The sequence below is a fragment of the Lepeophtheirus salmonis genome, chromosome 14, assembly GCF_016086655.4.
Source record: "Lepeophtheirus salmonis chromosome 14, UVic_Lsal_1.4, whole genome shotgun sequence".
NCBI classification, from domain to species: Eukaryota; Metazoa; Arthropoda; class Copepoda; order Siphonostomatoida; family Caligidae; genus Lepeophtheirus; species Lepeophtheirus salmonis.
This window is the reverse complement of record NC_052144.2, coordinates 22773856-22798608: the sequence shown is the minus strand read 5'-3', so window position 1 is coordinate 22798608 and position 24753 is coordinate 22773856. Positions and strand designations below refer to the sequence as shown.

At 31.5% G+C, this 24753-nt stretch overlaps 6 protein-coding genes and 3 long non-coding RNA genes across 11 annotated transcripts in view; 7 read left to right on the top strand and 2 right to left on the bottom strand.

Annotated features, from left to right (window-relative positions):
* LOC121129107 (uncharacterized) overlaps positions 1–24753 on the top strand; it is a 229063-nt gene that overhangs the window by 182064 nt on the left and 22246 nt on the right. The gene's annotated exons all lie outside the window — the stretch shown is intronic.
* Positions 293–1873, top strand: yip2 (yippee interacting protein 2). Its single transcript, XM_040724568.2, has 2 exons — positions 293–823; positions 885–1873. The coding sequence occupies exons 1-2, from the start codon at positions 496–498 to the stop codon at positions 1760–1762; spliced, it is 1206 nt and encodes a 401-aa protein (XP_040580502.1). The 5' UTR covers positions 293–495; the 3' UTR covers positions 1763–1873.
* On the top strand, positions 1873–3085 carry LOC121128947 (cytoplasmic 60S subunit biogenesis factor ZNF622-like). Its single transcript, XM_040724569.2, has one exon. It carries the CDS (start codon positions 1873–1875, stop codon positions 2971–2973), a length of 1101 nt encoding a protein of 366 aa, XP_040580503.1. The 3' UTR covers positions 2974–3085.
* Positions 8783–9729, top strand: LOC121128937 (uncharacterized). The gene is made up of 3 exons (XM_040724554.2): positions 8783–9009; positions 9083–9236; positions 9565–9729. The coding sequence occupies exons 1-3, from the start codon at positions 8808–8810 to the stop codon at positions 9707–9709; spliced, it is 501 nt and encodes a 166-aa protein (XP_040580488.1). The 5' UTR covers positions 8783–8807; the 3' UTR covers positions 9710–9729.
* On the bottom strand, positions 9744–12954 carry nbs (nibrin). 2 transcript variants are annotated; one of them, XM_071893341.1, is made up of 5 exons: positions 12872–12954; positions 12248–12473; positions 12107–12189; positions 10399–12018; positions 9744–10339 (listed from the first exon to the last, which is right to left on the bottom strand). In XM_071893341.1, the coding sequence occupies exons 2-5, from the start codon at positions 12348–12350 to the stop codon at positions 9923–9925; spliced, it is 2223 nt and encodes a 740-aa protein (XP_071749442.1). In that variant the 5' UTR covers positions 12351–12473; positions 12872–12954; the 3' UTR covers positions 9744–9922. The 2 variants fall into 2 exon arrangements, with proteins under 2 accessions (XP_071749442.1, XP_040580485.1); XM_040724551.2 differs by lacking the exon at positions 12872–12954 and adding an exon at positions 12697–12789.
* Positions 13063–13854, top strand: eIF3k (eukaryotic translation initiation factor 3 subunit k). Its single transcript, XM_040724553.2, has 2 exons — positions 13063–13218; positions 13290–13854. The coding sequence occupies exons 1-2, from the start codon at positions 13063–13065 to the stop codon at positions 13788–13790; spliced, it is 657 nt and encodes a 218-aa protein (XP_040580487.1). The 3' UTR covers positions 13791–13854.
* On the bottom strand, positions 13810–15948 carry LOC121128933 (uncharacterized). Its single transcript, XM_040724552.2, has 3 exons — positions 14756–15948; positions 14503–14696; positions 13810–14434 (listed from the first exon to the last, which is right to left on the bottom strand). Exons 1-3 carry the CDS (start codon positions 14927–14929, stop codon positions 13966–13968), a joined length of 837 nt encoding a protein of 278 aa, XP_040580486.1. The 5' UTR covers positions 14930–15948; the 3' UTR covers positions 13810–13965.
* LOC121129672 (uncharacterized) lies at positions 17493–21657 on the top strand. Of its 2 annotated transcripts, XR_005868472.2 has the most exons (4): positions 17493–17632; positions 19927–20214; positions 20276–20530; positions 21166–21657. It is a non-coding gene; the product is annotated as an uncharacterized lncRNA (long non-coding RNA). The 2 variants fall into 2 exon arrangements; XR_005868471.2 differs by lacking the exon at positions 17493–17632 and having other exon boundaries at positions 20007–20214; positions 20276–20376.
* Positions 23319–24561, top strand: LOC121129948 (uncharacterized). Its single transcript, XR_005868577.2, has 2 exons — positions 23319–23688; positions 23747–24561. It is a non-coding gene; the product is annotated as an uncharacterized lncRNA (long non-coding RNA).

The window sequence follows — 24753 nt, the reverse complement described above, 5'->3', positions numbered from 1 at the left end:
GTTATGTATTTTTCTTTAGACTTAATTAGGAACCTAAACTATTTATTAAAACAATAATCATAGAATCATAATCATACTCCAAAAAAATATAAGTTATTTTAAAACAGAAATACATAAGCCTAATATAAGTTATAACTAATAAGTAATAATATACGAAGGGTATTTATATTCTCTTTATTTTGATTGAGGTTATGTGAATTCCGAACATAATTCATCTACATAGTTTTTTTCACTAACTATTTGAGCCATCTTGTCTCCTCTTTCCTCTTGAGTCTCTTTACTGGGATCTAATAATGATATTAATATCGCAACAAGTACAACTCATTGGCTGTGACTTGTACGATAAGTTCGTGACGTCACACACGTGTCCATCAGCTGAGTTTATCGACCCTCAACTTAAACCTTAGACGTCCATTGGCATTGACTATTTATTCATCTTTCTCGTCTCCGAGTCTATCCATTTCTCTTTTCCAATCTATTCCAGGGAATTTCATAATGACAGTAGGAAGAGCTCTCGAAAAAGCCATTTTTGTGGTTGGTGCAAAGAGAACGGCTTTCGGAGCTTTTGGAGGTAGTCTTAAATCCCAGACTCCAGTGGATCTTCAGACGATTGCAGGAAAGGCGGCCTTGGAGTCGGGTAAGGTGAATCCTGAGAGTGTGGACTCCGTGGTAGTGGGCAATGTTCTCTCCTGTGCCTCATCTGACGCTCCTTACATCGCTCGTCATGTTGGACTTCGCTTAGGGATTCGGGAGCGTGTGCCTGCACTCACCGTGAATCGCCTCTGTGGCTCAGGCTTTCAAAGTATTGTGAATGGGGTACAAGGTAAGGGCAAAGCCATGTGATGACCTTTCCCTCTCAAGCCTCTCCTTTCTCTTTCTCCTAGAAATGATGATGGGTGATGCGAGTGTGGTTCTCACTGGAGGCTCTGACAACATGTCTGCTTGTCCATTTGCACTCCGGGACGTTCGTTTTGGGCACAAGTTAGGCTCAGACATGAAAATGGAAGATATGATGTGGGCCTCCCTTACAGACGCACATATCAAGTCACCAATGGGTATCACCGCTGAAAATCTGGCTGTTAAATATAACATTACACGTGCTGAAGTGGATGCTTATGCCCTTCGATCTCAAACTACGTGGGCCGCTGCTCACGAAGCTGGCATTTTTAAACACGAAATCACTCCCATTGAAATGAAAAGTAGGAAAGGAACGATAGTCTTTCAAGTCGATGAGAACCCCAAACCCAAAACGACAATTGAGAGCATTACCAAACTTCCTCCTGTTTTCAAAAAGGATGGAGTTACTTGTGCTGCAAGTGCATCTGGTATATGTGATGGTGCTGGAGCAGTTGTCCTTGCTTCTGAAGAAGCAGTCAAGGCTCACGGATATGAACCACTTGCTCGAATTGTTGGTTATGGAATTACTGGATGTGATCCCAACATTATGGGTATTGGGCCAGTGGCTTCTATTCGAGCATTATGTGATAAAACGGGTATCTCTCTTGAGCAAGTTGATTATATTGAAATCAATGAAGCCTTTGCTGCACAAGTTTTGGCTTGTCAAAAAGAACTTGGCATTCCAGATGAAAAATTCAATACCTGTGGAGGTGGTATTTCTATTGGCCATCCTCTAGCAGCATCTGGATCTCGTATTTCAGCACATCTTGTCCATAAACTGAAACATAATAACAAGAGATACGGTATAGGATCAGCTTGTATTGGAGGAGGGCAAGGGATTGCTATTCTCTTTGAAAGCTTATAAATACATAAATCAATTCATTCACAATTAACAGTTTATATTCAAATATACACCTATCAATGCAACTATTTTTTTAGACGACTTATAGTTTAATAATTATTTATTACTTTCAGATGAGTCTCCAATACACATGTGTGACCTGTCACGTAGCATTTCAAGATTCCGATAATCAAAGAAATCATTATAAAACAGATTGGCATCGTTACAATTTAAAAAGAAAAGTAGAAAACTTGCCTCCAGTCAATTTAAGTAATTTTGATGAGCGTAAAAAAGCCTTGGAAAAAGAATTACAAGAATTGAATGGAGAAAATAAACCACCCTCCGGATACTGCATGACTTGTAGTAAATCTTTTGCAACTGAAAAGGCCTATGAAAATCATTTAAACTCCAAAAAACACAAGGATAAATTCCTTAGATTTGATGAAACTAAAGCCATTGGAGCCAAGAAAGCAGAATCTAAAAAAGCAATAGATCCCATCATTGAGGATGAAAATATGGAAATAGTGGATTCTGACGAATGGGATGGAGAAGAAGCTATTCCAATAACGGATTGTTTATTTTGTTCTCATCATTCCTCTACTCTTCCAAAGAATATCAAACACATGGGTGAACAGCATTCATTTTTTATTCCAGACATAGATTACCTTATTGATGTTGAGGGCTTATTTACATACCTTGGAGCTAAAGTAGGGGAAGGCTTCATGTGTATATGGTGTAATGAGCGTGGTAAAACCTTTCATGACAAAGCCTCTGTGCAAAAACATATGTTGGATAAAGGACATTGTAAAATTTTAAATGAGGGTGGTGCACTTATTGAATTTGAAGATTATTATGACTATTCATCTAGTTATCCTGAGAACGAGAAGGAGAATAAGGACGAGGAAGTTCAATTGAATGAATTGGATGATAGTGGCTTCGAGTTGACATTACCTTCTGGTGCAAAAATTGGGCACAGGTCTTTGTTTCGTTACTTCAAGCAAAGAATCAATCCCACTAGAGAAGTTGTTCTATGTAAACGAAATACGTCACACTTGATCGCTAATTCCTACCGGCAGTATGGTTGGGTGACTGCATCCAGCTCCTTGGAAATTAAGCGGAAAGTTAAAGATTTGAAGTTTATACGGCAAGTACAACAAAAACACTCTATGCAAATAGGATGCAAGGCAAATAAACTTCAAAAATACAGAAGAGATCCAACCATTGTCTTCGGTTAAACTTTTGAAGACTCAACATTCCCTCTCTCTCTCTCTCTTCCTTTATTACGTTTAAATGATTACATTAAATAAACTTTGAATAAAAAATGTCACTCATTGAATTTATATAATATATATATTGAATTTATTTATGGTATTAATCTCCCTTGTGGATAAAAGTAAGGCTAATTTTTTTGGATACAAATTGAAGTTTAAATAATAGTAATGTACATTAACTTGGTTCGGGATTTATGTACTGACAACTTTGAACAAAAGTATCGCAATATGTAAATATAAAGGAATATTTACTCAAAAAGTTATTTTCAATCAAAAATTATGAAGAAGAAAAATTTCATTATTAATATTTTACTTTTTATTCACACTTCTTATTTGGACTTTGGCTTGTTGACGGTCTCTACACTCAATATTTCCCATTGTCGATACATTAAAGGTATAATTGATAAACTTGTATGTCTTAAGAGAACTAGACCATACTGAATCATTACTCTAAATTTTTTATTAAAATCAGTAATTAATTCCTTACTTATTCCTTAGTGTCTTCCCTTGTTTTTTTTTTAAATGTATTGATACATCCTTTATAATATCGTCAATTGTATATTTATTTCGGAACGTATGTTTTTATGAAACGTATCGTATGTCTGGAAATGGGGCTTAGAAAACTTTGATTGAAAATAGTATTGCCTTTCATTGACAGTTTGATAAGCTTAGTGTTGACTGTAGAAGACAATAAATTTAGAATGAGTCTAATTTTCGAGAGACAAAAAAAAAAAGAATATTGTCCATGTCATTATGTGAAGCTGAAGAATTTTTCCTATTACTCACAAATATGGACTGCTTAATATCATGACCCAAGGTTATTTCATTGATAGCCAATTGGTTTTGTCTACTCAACTTAAGTAGGTGATTAAAGTTAGTATTTAATACATTTCTATATTCATGATAGAAAAACTCAACAATTTGAAGACTTCCCTTATCTTCTATATATTCGTATAATTCTGGTATACTAAAAACTCAATCCTGCTTATTGAGATACATATCATAAAAACCCACTTCTGAGTTTTCTTCTCTACAAATTCCTGATACATAAATCCAATTGTCTTGAAATTTGTTATTATGGACAGTTTCCCAAATTTAATTTCATCTTGATACGAGAGATTTCTTCCAGTGTTCACTATTTGTATTAAATCTTGCATCAAATACAATCCTTGTCTGCCATAATAAGCTTATATCATCAAAAACATTCCACCATCCTAAGTTAGGCTCTCCTTAATCTCCAATCTTTCGTCTGGGTCAGATAAATGATGTAAAACACTATAACAATAAATCAAATCAAATTTGCCTAGACAAAGCTCTGGTATATTAAATATGGAGTTATGATGATACGAAATATTTTTGCATTCATAGTTTTCTGCTCTTGATCGTGCAATATTCAAAGATTTTTTTGAAAAATCCAAATAAACGATTTCTATCCTTCGATTTCTAAATGTATAAGAATAATACAAAAGGCTTGAGCCAGTCCCACCTCCAGCAATTAAAATTATAAATATTTTACTCGTCCAAGATCTCCTTTTCCACGGAAGAGATAATGGTTTATTTCTTCTAAATATGGTACCTTTTGTAGTGGTATTTGATTTTTATTATCATTAACAGGATTCACAAAAGAAGTAAGTCTTTATCTGAGAATAGCTTTGATATATTAACATTATTTCCATTGCATGATTTCCAAAAGAAAAAGTCTACTGAATTGAACCATTTTAATCCTTCAAATACATTGCCTTAACCCAAAGATTCCAATTTTAAATCATCATATAATCAATTACACTGCTCTTCCGAATAAGCCAACAAAAATATAGTTATAGTATAAGAATTATCAATCAAATATAAAAAAAAAAATTTGTACAATCAAAATATTGCAAGTAATTTTATAGAAATATGAAAAATGTGTCTTGATCACAAACTTCCTTCCGATAGTGATGAATGATGATTGTGGAAGTAAGGATTTACCTATGATTCTATGAAATAAGTTGATGATATAATTGATTAGTGGAAAATTATTACAACCTAATCTGACTTGTTTTATTTGGATTTAGTTCCAGGAATATTATAAAAAAATCAAATGCTGGGAAGTTAATTTTCACAGAAAAGTAAACCGTAAAAAAGAAACCTAGCTGCATCAATTGATTCTTTAAAAAATTATGTTTTTGAATGGATTTTATCATGGAAATAATATGTCCTCTCCCGTGAAGATATATACTTTTAAAGTGCGTTTTTTTTAAATTACTGTTTCTTATTCTCTTCCGGCCATATATTATAATATACTATTTTGGAAATAATATTTAGTTTTTATTACCATTGCAGAGTAGTTCATTATAAGTAATAACATAATCTATTGTTGTCTTTTATTAAGGGGTAATATATATAAATATTAAACTTACTTGCATGAATAATCAAGTTTCTAATTTATTTGTAGTAGGGACACTTTAAAACTTAGAGATGTCTAGATTGATAAATGAGGTCTCGTAGTCTTAATAAGTAATTACTAAATTCATACATGCAACTTTTTTAGGAAAAAATTCATAGCAAAACAGAACAAGAAGGAGGATTCCATCATAATTCCTAATATAAAAGTTTAACACTTCGGATGTTTCTGTCATAAGATATTTTGAACAAAAATCTTTGTCATATCAACACTCTGGCGCTTGGAGTTTAAAAATCAATAATCTATATTGTATGAGACTATAGACTAGAAAAATTATATTTTGATAATAGAACCTTTTATTTTACTCTGTTAGGTGTAAAAAAAAAAAGTTACAAAGATACATTTGTAGATTATTAAGACCAAGAGACCTCATTTTTCAAGCTAGACATCTCGAAATTTAGACAAAAAACTTATATTTCTCTACATACATAAATGTCAAGAGTATAGATAAGTACAGGGGCTGTGCGAGTTTTCATCATTTGAGGGGTTTAGCTCTAAAATTATAGGACAAGTAATATGATGACTTATATAAATAAGTTTATTTTTATCATATACTATATCATTATTTTCTGAGGGCGCCATGATAAACTTTTGGAGGAGCCTCTCCTCTAAAAATGGGTTTAGCGACGCCTCGGTAAAGTATACAGTTGAAATTAAAATTTTAAGTTAAAAATATCCTGGCGCTGTATCCTAGGAGGTTTAGATAACAAAATTTAGCTCAATCATTTTTGTAGTTTTAGAGTCTATATGTTGCAGACTGACAGTTATGAGTTATGATTCATAGGACATAGCAATATACCTCAAAAAGAAGTCAATAAATAGTAGACCTTTACCAAGATTGGTTCTCGATATATAGATTCTTATATTTTTTCAATTTTAACAAAAAAAAAAAACTAATAGTAAAATCTTCTGAACCGGTGGCTCAATTTAAAAAACAACAACACTGTTTCTTAAAAGTAAAAATATTTATTTAAAAAAAGAACCTTCTTTCTTAACTTATTTTTATATGAGCTTTTTTGGGCCTATGGCCATATATTTATGACCTCTCATCTTCAATTTGACCTCATGGATCAAATTTTATTTTGGTCAAATAAGATTCACTTATTAGCTATAAATGTCATTTAAGATATATATAAATATGAAGAGGAGTTTTTTTTTGTTTTTTTTTTTTGAGGTATTTCGATTTGAATTAGAGATTAAATATTACATTTTACGTTGATATTTTTTATACGTTAATTAAAAAGTTTATAATCAATATAATTTTATATGTAGGTATATTATAAAAAGTTTTTTGGAATGAAAGTTATTCATCAAACATTTAACTAGTGAAGCCGGTAGGTTCAACTAGTATATTATTTTTTTTTAAATCAGGAAATAATTAATTTTATCATACTTATTTTTAAAATTTGTTTTACTTTATTCAATATTTTATTATATATAGCTTTCTTTGTTATCTATCTATGATATTAAATTTATTAATATGGATAAATAGTTCACACAATACTGTTATGTGTACCTACATAAAAAATAAATGAATTAACATATTTTTCAATAATTTCACACTTTGATTTATCTCCTCGGATTTTCTAAAGTGTTAGTAAAGTCATTTGATTTCACATGAAATAAATAATTACTTTGCATATTATTGAATCAGAAATTTAAAAAAGTAATATCAGAAAGTTGTTGCGAATGATATATAAAAGTAACCACTTGCATTTATGAATAAGTGTTTGCAAAAGTTTGCTATGAGACATAGACCTTTATATTCATTCTATTTAATGCCTTTTCTTGTCATTTTAATCTTGCTTTCAATCATTCCAAGCCATGTGTTCTCCCTAGATAATGAAATTGAAGAAATAACTTCGGAAATTGATGGAATCAATCGGAACTTTTTATTGGGGAACATAAGTCTAACAAGTATTCTTGGAACATTGACATTATTAGGACTCGCTGCTCTGCTCCTCCTTCCATTATTTGCTCTTTTTTATGCTTATTCAGATGATTCCTATACTGGAGATCAACTCACTGGTTATGGAGTATCCTCATCACCATATTCTCAACAATCAGGATATCGAAGAAGTATTGAGAGCTATCGGCCTAAAAGGAATAGCTTTGCAAACTTTGGTAAATGTCTTTTGCATTTGAATTCTTTTTTTTTTTTTTTGTGTGTGTGTGTATCCAGTCCATTTCAATGAGGAAATTCTAATGGATCCTTTTCCCATTTATGAAAAGTCATATAGGAAATTGAACCTGGAATCGATTCTTATATGTAATAGTTTTTGTTACAATTGGAGATTATTTTTTAAAATGATATTTAATCTCAACTTCATGAACATGACTTAATGACTTAAAGTGCATATCATGCCAAAACGTATATTAATATATTACACATACCAATAAATATGTCATTTATAATATTATGATATTATTTAAATTCCGTCTATAAATTTAGTAACTACTACACGCTATAAATGCATATATTAGCAAATAAGCTATTAACTACATTTGTGAAAATCATTCAGCTAGTATGAAGAACTATTTCTCATTTAAATGTTAAATATAATACTCAGAAATTTACTGTGCAACATTGGCTCAAATAGTAATTAAATTAAGTAAACTACTAACAAAAACATGATGATATATAAGGTTGACTCCATAATTGGAGAAACAATATTGTAACTCCCTAAATTCTACCTTCTAAATAATCGTATATTTAATACGACTAATTCAGAAATGTTTTAATATTTTAGTTTTCATAATTCATTATAAATGTATATTTTAAAATGGAGAAAACATTATATATAAATCCATCTAGTTTATAGATGAAGAAATTTTGTTTGCTGATGTGCATATTTAAAACAATTATATCAGATTACCATCAAAAGTCATCCAAATCATTAATTAAGCCAAAATAAGACATTTTTTCATGCTTAAAATATACAGTGATAGATTATAATCAATGCCCCTCTGAACTTATTAATTATTTTTATTGGAATTAAGTCATTGTGTCCTGTTAATAATTTACAGGGTAATTTCCTCTTGGAAATATCAATTTAATTTCTCTTGATATGGGAAATATTCCAACATTTAATACAAGGATACATATACATGTACGTATATTATCTCTAATGAAAATTTCATGAAGATGATTCGATTATTTTTAAATTCACTTTTTGACTTTAAACATTATGACATTTAAGCAACAATAATCCATTCGCTTATCGAAACAAAATGGAACATGCCCGATTTAATGTTGTTATCAAACTGATGAATTTCCCATCAGTTAGATTATTTACTATAAACTATGGACATCCTAAAATCGTTTAAAAGAGAATACGCAGAGGAAACCACTAACATGACTTCCTCGAGTTTTTTTGAGCTAAGCCCAATGAATGCAATTATATTGGGAGGCTTCACTGCAGCTCTTCTAATTGGCATTCCATTATTATATTTTGTTTACTTGTTCTTCTTCAATCGAGACGATAGCAAAAGCTCTGAGTTTGATCCGTCTCCTGAATTTTTGCAAAGCTACAATAACCAGTTCAAACGACATTCAGGTTCAATTTTCAGATTGCACTTTTGTTTAAAAAGTCTAAGTTGCATTAATCCTTACTTTATTTGCACATTCAGATTTTCAAACACTTCTAACCCAACTTAATGAAACCTATGAAAAATATGGAATTGAAGATGACGAATGCAGGAAGCTTATTGCATGTCAGACAGGAAAATCAAATGGGAAAATGTACAATCAACTCTCACAGGATATTTTTGAAATTTTTGATAAGTAAATTATGGAGTTAACCAACTCATTGTAATAATATAGTCATAGATTTAAAATTTCTACTCAAATTATACAAATAATTAACTATTTAAGATGCTTTCAAAGTAAATCCCGAAATATTTATCAATCAAATTGCACAAAAATTCAAGACAGTTTGTCAATGATTCTCATTTGTAAATGCCTACATAAGTTTTAAAAACGAAGGACATCAATAAGCATAATATATATATATATATTTAAAAATAGTTATAATGGCTGTATATCTTCTAGGGCAGATTTTTAATGAAATTATATCCACATCATATTCAATAACTGTATATTGTAATTTCAGAATTATACCGGACAGTTACTACAGTGAAGAACTTGACGGAAGTTTTGATCTTATCTACGAGGCCTTTGTGCGAGGTAAAGACACACAATCAGATTCCAAATATTGCGTCAATACCTATGGCAACACGTGTAGTTTGAAGTCATGAATCATGAGAGATAATACTCACATATATTTATATATAGCTCAAACTTCATTTATTTATTAATTATAATTGTTTTCAAAACGTAAGAGAAACAATATAATTTAGTACGTAGATATCAGTTAATAATTGTATTAAATACCTACATAATATTTTTTTAAATATAAAATTATAGTTGAAAATAAATTGACAGTACATAAGCTTTTACCCAAGAAAGGCTTATTTAAAAAAAGATTTTATTGTAGACTGTTTACTTGATGTAGGCACTTTTCTTGACGTAGCAGAGGTTGATTTATTATTTTCAAAACTCCAAAAGTCTTCGGACTCTTGAGATACTTGATTTCTAGGTTGATTTTCATCTAGAAAGTCATCAAGACGACTAAAATCCTGAGTCCTTGAAGTAAGCTCTTCTGGTTTACAAAGATCCGTTATACGTTTAGTAACTATATTCGAGGAATTTCTGTATTTTGACTTAAATTTCTTGAAATTGGGTCCTTTATAATTATAACCATTTTTAGAACTTGAATGAAGAGAGGAAGGACGTGAAATATCTTCCCTTACCAAATCAGTTATCTCCATCAACATGTAACTTTTACTCAAATCATCATCAATACTTTTATTTGAGCTCTTTGTTACCTAGAAAGTACAAAATAGTGAAATAAATTTGACTAAACAAACTATTCGAAAGTTCATACAGATTTGCTAATAAAACCTTCACTGTCTACTACAGCTAATTTAGGATACACTGAAGTAAAGTTTTCCTTATTTTCTGAAACTTCCTCTATGATTTTAGACTTTTTAGGCGTAGCAGATACATCTTCAGAAATTTTAATTTCTTTAGAAAAACTTCTCTTTCTTTTTTGACTCAAAGACTGCTGACTTGACACTCTTTGAGATGGTTGAAAGGCAAACAAATCCTCTTCATCATCATCACTGCCAACAACGTTTGTGATCAAAGATCTTTTTTCACTTTTCTTTGTGGACGCAAAAGAAAACAAATCATCGTCATCATCATCTTCAAAATAAGAAGGCTTTGATTTTTTAAGTTTGTTATTGGATGATACTCCTTCCTCATCGTTGCAAAAGGATGACCTTCTCTTTTTGCCGGAGTTAAATTGTGTTTCCTCGCTTTGAGAGCTAGTTGTCAACATTGATGCTTTGGAGTTATTACCTGATAACGTTGGAGGGATTCTTGTTTTAACTTCATTCGAAACGATATCAACAGATACGTTTGTTTGACTTGAAATACTGTCGCTAAATATTATGTTATTACTTCGTTGAACATTTTCTGACCCAGTATGTTTCAAAGATGAGCTGCTCTGACTTTCTTTGGAACTCTGCGACGTAGTGGTATTTTTACTTGGTAAGGTAGGTGGGATTTTCGATACACCAGAATTTATATTCTTAGACTTAGCCTCCCTAGCGTTAAATTGTGTTTCTGGAGCTAGTGTCTCTGGAGTACATGTATCCTGCTCAGAGATTTGGGTAGCAATTAATTTAGCTTTATATGTTGGATTGCAATATATTTCCAGTGAGTTGAAAAGTATTGCAAGTCCAATATGAGCTTCCGGTGTACCTACTGATTGGATTGAGGAAGCTTTATCTGATTTGATAAATATTTTGTTGGGTCCTTCGTGCTCTCGATTAGAGACAAGAGTTTTACCTCCAGCATAGGTAATTGTGTTTTTAAAACGTAACATTTGATCTTCGTTGTCAAAAAAGAATGATTTTCCCTTAAATAAATAACTTCGAGTGGCATTAGGTTTTAAACAAACAGATTCTGAATTGATGGATGACTCTTTGAGTTGAGGAATATAATTATTCGGATCCGGCAAAACTTGTCCTGATGTATAACAGGCCTTAAAATCTGTCCAAAACATAGGAGTAACTATGTGAATCCCCTTAGCCAAGGCAGATGCTACTTTAACTGTAAGGACAACATTCCTCATAACAAGATAAGAAACTTCATCGCACATTTCATCAACAAGGACATCATTTCTATGAAAAAGATTATCCATTAGTTTTGTGAGAGCACGTTTATCTGCTCTTGTGAGTGCAGAACTGATAATTTTAGGTTCATCATAGCGTTGAAGAATCCATATACTGGAATGAAGTCCAAAACGAATTCGAATACGAGCCGAATGAATGATATATCCTTCTTGAGAAGATGCGATACGATCTTTTTGAGATCCACAACTACTTGAAGCAATCGCTGATTCGCCTACATAAGTTCCATAGGCAGACTTTTGATCCTTCACAGCAATTGACTTTTCTGATACAACAAGAGAGGCATGTTTACGGCTCACACTAGCATCCTACAGGACGAAGTCATTAGTAATAATGGGTTCATAACATCATTCATTACATCATATACAGTAGAAATCATTAATAAATATTAAATACCGATATTTGAATCTCATTGCTTGGCGCTCTCCCAAGAACGTAGGTTTTACCCGCTAATAAAGCATAGCTCACTACAGATGCATCTGAAATGTAATATCTAAGATGAGAAAAATGTCCTTTGTTTTATTAAAAATAAGTTACCTTCTTCCGATTGGAATTTCGGATCACGGGTGAAAATCCACATATCGAAGGACACCTCATTCAAAACATTCCGTCTTTCTAAACGTGACGTCATATGAGTCATACACCCAATGTTAAAGCTAGAACATGCTTAGGCAACAAGAAAATTACATCAGATTTATTAAATAAATTTCTTTACTTCTATTTCACGTCACGTCATTGGATCCAGTTTTCGTTATTAATATTACTTAAATTTAAAAAGTAAAAATTTGTGGTTACTCGATATTTCTTAAGCGATATTTTACTAAATATAACGCATAAATTATTTAGACATGTTAATAAATAATATGTTTTAATATTTTTGATTTTTCATATATTTAATTTAAATAGGTAAATAAAACTAAAAGAGTCTGTGCAGTGGTTGTTCGTAAAACCCAAAAGGCGTTTCATACCACCGATTCCTGAAATACCTTGCAAGAGAGAAGGCTTAGGTTTTGGATTGTCGAAAAAAAAGATAAATTATATACTGATGAAGCCAGAAGTTGTGCCCATCATTTTGATCATTACTGTTCGATAATTTATGAAAATTAAAAACTTTAAGCATTTTATTAAGTAAAATATGGCATAAGAAATGTTTTTTTTTACAACAGGTTGGGTGATTGTAGATTGGAGCTTGTGCGCCTCCTGGTAGTATAGTGACGTCATGTAGAGGCTCTCAACAACTTGAATTGCCTTCGGAATTGCTTCTACCTATGAAAAATTTTCCTTTCTTGTAACTCTGCATAACATAGTTTTCACGGCGTGGAAGTAGTGATTGTCCAAGTTTTTGCTCCAATATGTCGACAATGGAGGCTAATCGTGCCAAAGTGCGTCAAATGCTTCAAGGAATTCATAGGTACAATCCTGAAAACATCCCTTCCCTCGAGTTCTACGTGGATGTACAATCCAAGGAGAACGGCTACGATTTGGAGGCGAATCTGACTCTTCTCAAGGTAATATTCTGGATTCCTGCTCTAAAAGATCCTTTTTTGAAGAGGTGTTTTTCTTCTTTTTGACTCAACAGTTGTATCAATCCAATCCTAAGAACCTGCAGCTGACGTTCGTGTGCCAAGTGCTGGTAAAGGCCTTGACAAACCTCCCTCATTCCGACTTTATTCTGTGCAAATGCTTGCTGAGTCAAGAGACTCTGATGAAGCCTGAAATCATAACCATTCAGAAATTGGCTTCACTTCTAGAAACATGTCGATTCAAGGAATTTTGGAATCAAGTTCAAGTGATTCAAGATATTGTTCGCCTTGTCACAGGGTTTGAGGATTCCATTCGTAGATTCGTTTGCCATGTTATTTCCATCACTTATCAACGGATACGGGATGAAACGATTGGAGAGTTGTTGGGGCTGGTGGACGAGTCCTCCATTAACAAATGGATTGAAAGGAATGGCTGGACTCAGTCAGACTCGGGCTATGTCATTGTTTCCAATCAAGAGGAAATGATTAAAACCAAACAAATTACGGAAAAGATTGACTTTGACTCAGTTGCTTCAATTATGGCATCCTGCTTTTGATTCATTAATAACTATGAACTTTTATATTTATAGAATTTATTTCGGAATATAATTATTGAGTGTATACATTTTATTTTTTTATTTAGGCTATATTATGGTAGAAAGCTCTTGTTTTTGGAAGTGGGATTGAGATTGAGATTATTTCACATCCAATTGGGCTGGAAGCTTTAATTTTTTAATAGTGAAATCGATTCGTTTGTGAAGGAACGTCTTTTTTTTCTACTATTATCGTTTGAAATGTCTCTTTATTTTCATCCTCTTCGTCATCGTCATCTTCATCCTCGGGCTCAACTTGTACGACCTCAGATTTTGCTGGTTTGGGCTTCTTGGAACCTTTTTTAGCGCAACTGTATCCAGAGGTACCGCAGTATATAGCAGCGATAGGACAAACAACTCCACAAGTTTCTGGTGAAATTATGGCACAGAGTCCACAGGATATAGCAATACCAGGGCAAAGAGCTGAGGTTGCTCTGCAGTTGACTCTTCCTTCAATTATTTCTTGAGGCTTGTTGCATGCGAATAACCACTTACAAATGGTTCCATTCTTGGTTTTTGTACCTACGGTATAGGCTGCTACAAGACTGGAGATGTGAGGAAATTCCTTATCTTGTCCCGATACTTCGTCGAGCATTTGTGTGAGGACACTAAACAAATTATATAGAAAATCAATTAGTTTCTCGTAAAAGTAAATTACTATTATTATTAAACTTACTTCACTGAGCTATATGTGGCTTTAGCATTTTCGTTAACATTTGAAAGAGCGGCGACATCACAGAAGCTTTGTTTTGTACATTGAGTATCCTCTGATGTCCGCAGATATTTTTCCGCCATTATGGCACTTTGCATTCGTACTTGTGTCAAAACAGTTCTTCCGTAGCTCGAATAGGGATCTTTAGGTCCATAGGCCTGTTAAAAAAACAGAAATAAATCATTTAAAAAATACTCTCTTCAGTTGAAATACTTACCGAAGAAGGAGCTGGCATGAAGGATTCAAAATGTCTATCGAAAGGATTACTGCTAAAGGAGGTTTTAAATCCTGGATTCATTTTGGGAGTACCCGTAAAAAAAATTTCTTTTCCATTAGCTGAGACTATAATACATAAGAGAAAGAAATTGAAGATTCCTAATACTTTGGCCATCTTTGCTGTTGTTGGAGTGTTGGTAAACTGATGGATAGTTAAGAGATTTCACCCCTTTATATATGTATCCTGATTAACGGGGGTTTAATTGAAGTGGAGTTATGTCAAAACAGGTAAAAAAAATAATGTATGTATAAATACATTTTTATTTTTAGGATCAAAGAATAGGTGTTTATTTGGAATTAATTTGAATAGAGACAAGTTGCAAAAATACAAAAAAATAATCTTCATAAATTTTTGTTTTTGAGCAATGAAGTTTTCAACATCATAGATACAAACGTATAGTCCGTATAGTTAAATCAATGTTCTTAATTGGTAGAATTTAGTCAGGCATTTTCTTCACTATCATTATTCTTTTACCAAGTAGTTTTGCTATACTAGTTAAACCCACATTTATAATATTAAGACTGAATGTTTAGTTTTACTTATAATAACTATATTCCATAATTCAGAAGTCTACTTTATTCTATTTAAATGTTAATTTGATAATCTGAATCTAATTTATGACATAATTCAATAATTTGAGTCCATTGAGTTGAAGTTACTAGGAAAAAAAGATTATCACGAAATAGCTATTTCCAATATTTAAGAAAAAAGTTACACTCGAATTTTAATTTCCAAGTTTCAAAAGGATGATATATCTAATTCATTAACAATTTATTTCTTCAAGATATTCAGTGCAGTGAGAGCAATACTCTGTTTACTCCGGATGCTATAATACGGGTTTTATTTGAATACCCAATGAATTACATCAGTTTTAATTTCGTCAACTATGACTAGGCAAAATCTGTACTTCAACGAAACGATTTTATTTATAATCTTTCGTCTGATGAAAACATATATTTCTTTCTTTTTGACGAATTTAAGATGATATTAAATGTGACAAAGAGGTAACGTAATAAAACGTAACAAGACGAACTTAAAAATTAACAAAATGTGCTATTTAAATTTACTTGGAGTTACTATTGTATTATAAATTAATACTATTTTATTTTTTTCATTAGTTGTAATTAATTAATATAAATTGTATTTGTTATAGTCTTTTTCATTTGTGTTATCAATAATGCATGCTGAAAGTAGAGCTGTATTTGAGTCCACCTTTTCTGAGTTAAGTTCGAATCCAGACTCCAGTATTATAAATCTGGCTGCATGTAACGTCAAGACTCCTCGTTAGACGAAAATATTTTTCATATTACTTTGATTAAGTATGATTTTAGAAATATAGGATCTTAATCATTGGATATGAGAGGTCCTATAATACATTTGCGTTTAGAGTTAACTCGTACCTGATATTAAGGACTAGTAAATTTTTAACATTACCCACCTTTTGTCTAAAAGTCTGCAATACAAATTTTGATATTCCTATAATTATCCTTGGCTATTAATAATTGTCGAAATATGCGCAGCATTATATTATTTGATTGACAGGTGTCGGGATAATAACTATATTCAATACATCCCTCGAAACAGATTAAAATCCAAAATCTTATTTATAGAACGTCATTATTGTTGTTGGAGGTGATTATCCTAAAACTTACTCCTTATTTTTTTTTAAAAATAGACATGTTTTTTTTTTGGTATTGTCATATAATCCAATATTAATGAGGTACTGAGGTTTTAACAAAATAATTTTATGGATTGGGCTTTAGAGGTTGGTAGATTCTTACTAATTTGAATGAAAGACCCATAATGATTAAAAATTTGTTCCAAAACTCTGGACCGGCCTTAATCTTTGCGGGCCCTATGTGAAATGGCACGGGGACGAAGCCTTATACAAAACTGGATAAGGATAACAACTGAGACAAGGTCTCGTATTATTCAATTTTGGGCATTGGGAAAAAAATAAATGTCCTTTTTGAAAATTATAATTTAATTTCCAATCTTATTATTATAAGTAAAAATAAAATACGGAGACTTTTACAGTTTTTTTATTTTCATTGGATATTAGTTTTTAGCTTTAGAAAGTTATAGTTTTATCTATTTCTTAAAAAGTTCTATATCAGGAAAAAGTATTCATTCAAAAGGCCTTCATTTCTATATTTTTTAAAGCTACTATTTAAATAATCAAGAATCCCCTACCCCGTCGCAACGACCCTGGATTCGAAATAGGTTCAAAATTCAACAAAATACAATGTTTAACGAGATTTACTCGTCATATGGCATTTTAAACATTTTTGTACGAAGAAATAGTAATTATCTCTTGCACACTACTTACATTTTGCTATTCACTTTTATAAATTCCTTGTGACGAATAATTCTCGTTTAATACTATACTTTTTTTTAGTCGAACTTTAATTACTTTAAATCGGAAATAAACAAAATTGACACCAAATTTTTTCCTCTTGTACTTAGAATACAAAGCTAAAATTAGCATTTTTGTCTTCTCAAGATTAAGTGATAACACATGAAATATTAAACCAAATTTAAAAATGATAAAATGGCCAATATATATTTATATTATAAACGGTGAGGATCAACAAGAAATTGTATTCCTGTTCTTTTGGAAACAGAGCATATGACGTAGTTATTACTTTGTGTATTTCTTTGGAGAAGAATAAATTATGAAATAGCCATGACGTATCAAGGGAGAAGACGGAATCGACAGCTGACAACAAAATAAATAGGGTATTTTTATATTAGAGAGGTTACGCCGTATTTCCCAAGAGTCTTTTAGACAAAGAGTGGACACTCAAGGCAAGGAAGGTAGGATCATAGAGAAAGAAATGTGAGGTTGCAAGGCTGTTTCATTGCCTTCAGCTGTTCACGTTTGTCGTATAATAATAAATATAGGAATATTATAAATTATAATATAGAATATCTTATCTTATATAGAAATCTTATTTGAACTCGGGGATTTAAAAGAAATAGAGATACAAAATTTTGAAAAGAACTCATATTCTGAGTTTTTAGAGACATAGAAGTCAAATAATTTTGACGTCACTAATAAAACAATTATTTATTTAAAGAAAAAACTTGTTTTACTCCTCATTGGACCAAAAATTCATATCAAATTTCAAAAAAATCTCTTTATAGCTCGCAAAATAATTATTTATACATATTGATTGGTGTGGTACATTTGTTCAGTATGGAAACGAACTTGCGAATTCAATATTCCTCCTTTTTCCAGTTCGAAATCTAAATGTATCTGTCCTCATAATGGATCCTAAGAATGAAAACGTCGTTCTTCTGGTTCATACTCCTATGGGGTGGGATGCAATTCAAATTTAGGCAGTTTGAAGTAAAGGACACAAATTCTCAAGGATATCTAAAACCTTTTGATTCATTATCTCCATCTTGGAACTAAACATTTTGAAAAATCCTACATCTATTTTGGGCACTTCCATCTTTTTTAATTTTATTGTTGTAAATTATGTGAATGTCTGACAATACTTTTTTCATGTGTAGAAAAAGATATATAACATATAAGGATTATCAATTCCTTCTGACGTTTCTAAGACATGTCTTGATAATCCTTCGAAGATGGTTGACATATTGATATTAGTAAGGACTTCTATTAACAATTTTTATGGAATGTTAATGCTGCCAAGTGAGCCAATGTGCTGACAAAATATTTTTTCACACAGAAAAAGAAGTTGACACATCGAGCCTGACGGTATAAGTCCTCTATTCGGATTATCAATCTAAGAATTTTTAAATTAAATTAAAGATGAGTCTGGACAAGAATCTTCTTCATTATGAAATAATGCTCTTTTCCAAATTATACATTTAATATTTTTTTGCAAATTATACATTTAATTTTTTTTGCAAATTATACATTTAATTTTTTTTTTGCAAATTATACATTTAATTTTTTTTTGCAGTACATATACATAATATCCTCCAATGTATGAAATTGATGCGCTACATATTCTGCAGTCTGAAGCTCTTAAGTGAGATGTTTTAAAATTTACTTCGTCATTGCCGCAGTTTAATTCAAAACGTGTCTGTAGAGTCGTTTTGATCGTTTATTGCAATGATCTGACGTTGTTCATCAATAACATTGCCCACAGTTAACAAGATACTTTCATCTTGTGGAATACCAGTTGACCGTTGACATTTTGAATGATTCCTCTAATAGTATGGCAGAGAATTTTTCTAAAAAAAATATATTTAATAAAAATTAAATATTTAACATTAAAACATAACACTGAACCAAAATTAAACCACTAAACATTTGAAATATTACCTAAATTGTTTCGATCTTGGATTGAAACACCATCCATTCCTTTGTCTGATTGCAGCAAAGAGATGTTCCAAATGGTCTTACGGAAGTTTATGAGAACAAATATATTGCATATTTATTTCACCAGACTTTATTAGTTCCACAAGATGCATTAGAGAATATATGTAGGCAATTAAGCCTAATGGCACAGTGCGTCGCCTAGAAGCAATTATTTTAATTCCTTCACTTCTTGTTAAAACTTCATAAATATGAATGATTTTTTTTGAATATTTCCTCCGCTTGAACTATATTGGTTGGAGACAGTGCTGCTTATAATTTGTAGCCGTACTTGCATCTACTATTCATACTATCAAAAATCTTATCGTGCAATTCAAGAAATTCTGGCATAACAGGAACATCTTCACTTTCAAACCCATAAATTTTGTTTTCATGAGCTCATTTCAATGATCTAGCGACGGAGTCTGAAATTAACTGAACAGCTAATTTTACTCTCATTCTGCAATTTTTAAATGAATTATGGCGTCCCATTGGCTTATTACCAAGGCTAAAATCATGTTTGGACTTAATTTCATGGAGTTCTTCAAGATAATACCATCTAATAACACCTTTATTGGGCCATATAATGATTTTGTAATCTGCAAACAGATTTTTAACGTTTTTGGCCATATGAGGAGGATCGCAGATTGCAACTACGGTTGTATTTTTGCATGGATGAGGGAATGTTGTACATATGTCTTCAATAATTTTAATTTAAAAGAAGGAATCTCATACTTATATAAGCAATTTCATACTCATTAATAGTTATTTACCTTAGGTTGAAGATTGCAGCCGAGAATATTTAATGCCGAGATGTTGTATCCATCCATAACACCAGCTTCAAATGCGAATACGAATGATTCCTGCAAGAATTGATGCTGGAATTCCCTTGATTAAGATATAAGCAATAGGTAATTTCCAAAAGCTGTTTAGGCCAACGAACATCACAATAAGGCATTCATTTGCTGGTATATCTTCGCCACTGTTGCTTTGACCACCAAAGTCAACATAAGCAAAACATGTTCCTAGCTTGAGGGATGAGGCAGAGGATATCATATCTAATTATGTAAGGCATTACGACTTTTTCTTATATCTACCATGAATCATAACATTAGAATTAATTTCAGGAATACATTGCACGGAAGTCGTAATGTGCAAATTCGTACTGGCGTTTTTCTTCTTGCACATCGATGAACTTGGATAAGAGTTAATTCAAAGCCTAATTGAAGTATTTTTATCCTTAGTTTACAGTCTATAATCATGGTTCTTATTTAAACTTAATTATTTGTTATCTAATAATAAGTCTTAATATTATATTACATTAATTATCATTTGATTTTGTGATGATATTATCGGTCATAATTGTTGGAATTAGTTTACAGGTAGGATTATATAATTATAGGAGCTTTTACTGTATATTTATATACCTAACAACTATACAAGGATAGTAAATAAGCAATAACTGAAAAATAAACACATCTATGATTAGTAATGTAATTTAAATTGAGTTACTTATTTAAAAGATATGAACAAATCAAATTTTATCATATTGACGCTTAGTTTACAGTCTATAATTATGTCCCCTGTTCAAACCTAATTATTTCTTTGTAACCTATATGATGTTGTGTTATAATTTTATCGATCATAATTGTTGGAATAAGTTTTTACTTTTTACCGTGAACAACTGTCATTTCTGACGATTGGGTAGCCTATCGCAACCTTGGGAATGAATTATATATGGCACACTTTACTGTAGTGCAAAAGTAGAACTTTGTTGATCCATTAAGTGGAGTGCATACTCAGACGATAGAGTCTTTGTGGAGTAATCCCAAGGGTATATTAAAACGGTTAGGAGCTAGAGAGCTATTCCAGACATCTCTCAATAAGTTTATGTGGAGGAAGCGTCTCAAAGATATTAGTCATTTTTATAGAATTCTTGACGACATTCTTTCATATTTTTCAAATATTTTTTAAAGTTCATTTATGCTCTACCTTTTTTTTCTGTTTCATGACTTAGTGGATTTGATAGCATTACATATGTTACTCACAATGATGCCCATTACTTTCACCCAAGAAGGAAAAGAAGTATATCTGAAATATTACCCAATTGGACTTGTTCGATAGCTTTGGATCAAAACAAAAACATTTTCTTTCGGAAGGATTGCAAATTAAACAAATTGGAAATTTGGACTGTTATATATATGATTTTATTTATTGTTTTCTATAAATTTTAGTGTTATTTGTTCATTTGTTTTATATTCTTGTGATTGCTCTTTTTTGTTAGATGTTCATTCATTTGTGTTTAATTTTTTGTTAGTCCCATATTTTTTTAACTGTTAAATTTGATAGTTATTAAATGTTTAAATATTTATTAATATACTAAGTTTTTAATCTATTATTATATTCCAAGTTTTTTTTTAAAATTTATTAATATATTCCAAGTTTTTTTAAAATTTATTAATATACTCAATGTTTTTAATTTATTAATATACTCTATGTTTTTAATTTATTATAGTATAAATTCTTTTCTTTATTTAAGTATGCCCTTCCACACAATGAGACCTTCCATCTGTTTCCGTTGCCCTTCGAAGGTCTAATTAACCGAACAAGTCGGAAAAGTCGAGATTTTTCCGCTTCACTCCGCCCTTTCTCTTCCTCAGTCAATAATATTCTTCCTTAAATTCATAATTTCATTGAAGTAAGGTGCACTAATTTGGATATGTTGAACAAAAATGGCATCAATTCGAGGTTCATAGCGTGTTTGTGTCATGCCATGTTGTCTCAATCCAAGGATGCCCAGTATTTTGCATTTACTCAGAAAAATTTGATGCTCTGGCGTTGTTGGATCTCAGTCTAAAGGAGAAAAGATCCAATTACTATTAAGAATGCTAAGATTTGTGATAGGCATTTTACATTCAATGATTTTGAGCGGAATCTCCAGGCTGAGCTTCTTGACATAAAGGCCAGGAAGAAATTAAAAAGTGATGCAGTACGCTCACTCCATATTCCCTTTACTTCTCCCAGTTCAGATGAACCCAAATCCTCCAGAAATATTCGCAAGGAAACTCGTGAAAAGAAAGAGCTTGTGAAACTGTAAAAGATTCTGGACTTTTTGAAGCCGAAAAAGTAATTACAGGAGATACAGAAGAATCATCTCAAATTTCCAATGATTGTTCAGATCAGGGTCTGGCTTATATTTCAGGATTTTTGGGAATTTTTTTTATTTTATCCAAATCTATGGAAAAATAAATTTGACTTCGGTTGTTATTGGTCTTTAAGGGAAGCCTTACAATCCCCCTCGTGTGTGGTTTTAAAATTTTGTCATTGTCTGGAAAAACATTTAAATGCTTTTCATTGTAACCATGAAGACGCAATTGACAAAAACCCAATCGTATTTGAAAGGCTGCATAATCATCTATTTAAATTATATCCTACCTGGTCTAAACAAGTCATCATATCCTTTGTGAAAACAAGAACAAGAATTAGAGTAAATAACCTTAATAAAAAGCTCAAGCTGAAGAACGCAAGTGCTAACCTGAGAAAACTTAGACAGATTGGTCAATTTACAAATTAATAGTTATTATTCATGTATGTATGTAAAAAATATGTATGCTATAATTTTTACTTATTGCATTTCTTTTATTCGCCACACTTATATTATGTAATAAAATAGCAAATTAGATAATATACATAAAGCATATTAATATAAGCTTACATAAAGATAGTACATTATTATGAATATCCAAATTAATGTTAGTCCTAACAAATAAATAGTTCATAAATTGATTTTATTATTCTATAAAGTATCAAGCAAGGATATGGTCAAGTTTCTTAACAATCAAAAAATTATTGGAAAGGATTTACTTTTATAGATATTAATACCAATATAAGTTAATTTTTTTGCTTTTTATACTTTTTGGCGTGGTCCTAAGTTTACCATTTGGTAATATAAATGAATTTTAATTATATCTATTCAATTAATTTGTGTTGCCTTACAATGAATTAAGTCTGGATTTTAAAATTATTACTTTACAATTATATAAGACAGAGTACTATGTGCCTCAACAGTGACGTCATTAAATTTTCCTTCTTCTATGGTAATAAACAAAACACAAGCGCAGAATTTCCTTGCTGCCTCACCTTTAAATAGTCACCTTGTAGGAACACAGTCTTCCTTGTCTTTTGATTTAATTGTTTATTTTTCCCTTGACCACTCTTTAGCTAGAGAAGGACTCTAATTAGCACTTTTATCCATTGTCGTGTTTGTTTATTTTTCTTTTATCATAATTCATAATATGTATTATATTGGTGATAACCTATCAGAGTTGTTGGAATTGTTGAAAAAGAACGAATTTGATTGGTTGAAATAGATTATATAAAAAAGGAATAAAATACGTTGGTACCCTTGCATCGTCTAAACAAATTATCCTCAGTATTGGACCAATCATCAGCAAGGCAACTTCCCCTGACTGCACTCTCACGTTCATGATCATCATGCCGAAGAAAACTCGCCTTTTTTCGCGGGTTTCTAATAACGAAGGTACTGATGTGTGGAATTATGATTTTGAAAATAAAAGTATATCTAACCGTTTTTGCAGTTTTTCGTGCCCATTTCGTTATTTATGGCAAGTAATCCTCACTCCAAAGCCTCCTATCACATCAACAACTTAAAAGTCTTCAAGAAACACAAGATTCAAGAAGACGATAATTAAACGCTTCATCATTCAATTTGGACGTAGCAAAGTTATTTGTGTCGTGTAACATCCCTTTAAATGTTCTGGGACATCTCAATTTCTCCAGTGTATTGAAAAATATACTGGAAAAACTTCTCCAGGTCGATGGGTTGTTAACAACTTGGTTGGGGAAGTATGTCAAGGAGTTTTTAATAGAATAAAAGAAGAAGTGGAAGAAAAGGATATTTTTTTTGCACTAAATGAGACAAGAGATCATCAAGGAAGGTCAATGATGGCAATTTTGATTGACCCTTTGGAGGGAATTTTCTGTGGGAGACCTTATCTTATTGAGTTGATTGATATTGAGATTGCAAACAATGTAAAGAACGTCGTCATAAGCTCAGTTTATAAGTTATTGGGAGAAGATTTTGTCCCGTGTAGACTTCAAGTTTTCATCACTGATTCTGCTTCGTATTGTTTCAAAGCAGGGGAAGATCTTCGAGAGAAAAAAATCCCGGAATTGATTCACATTACATGTATTGCTCATAGATTACATAGATTTGCAGATATGGTTCAACAAAAGTTTCCTCTAGCGAACGAACTTATTTCCAATATGAAGAAGATGTTTTTGAATTCTGGAAGAAGAAAGAGTATTAACTGCTTCGTACGAAATTCCCCTCCCTCCATCACCAATTATAACAAGATAGGGAACTTGGTTAAAAGCAGTGAAGTACTACTAACATCACTTTGACGTCTTCAGAGAATATTTAAACAGTCTTGATAAAGATTTGGGAGCAACCAGAAGAGCACAAGAAGTAATTAATAATAATTCCTTAAAAGAAGAAGTCGTATTTATGCAGGAAACTTTTCGTCAAATACCTTTGGCAATAACTGCGCTTGAAGAATTGATTAGATAGTTAAGATTTAAAAAT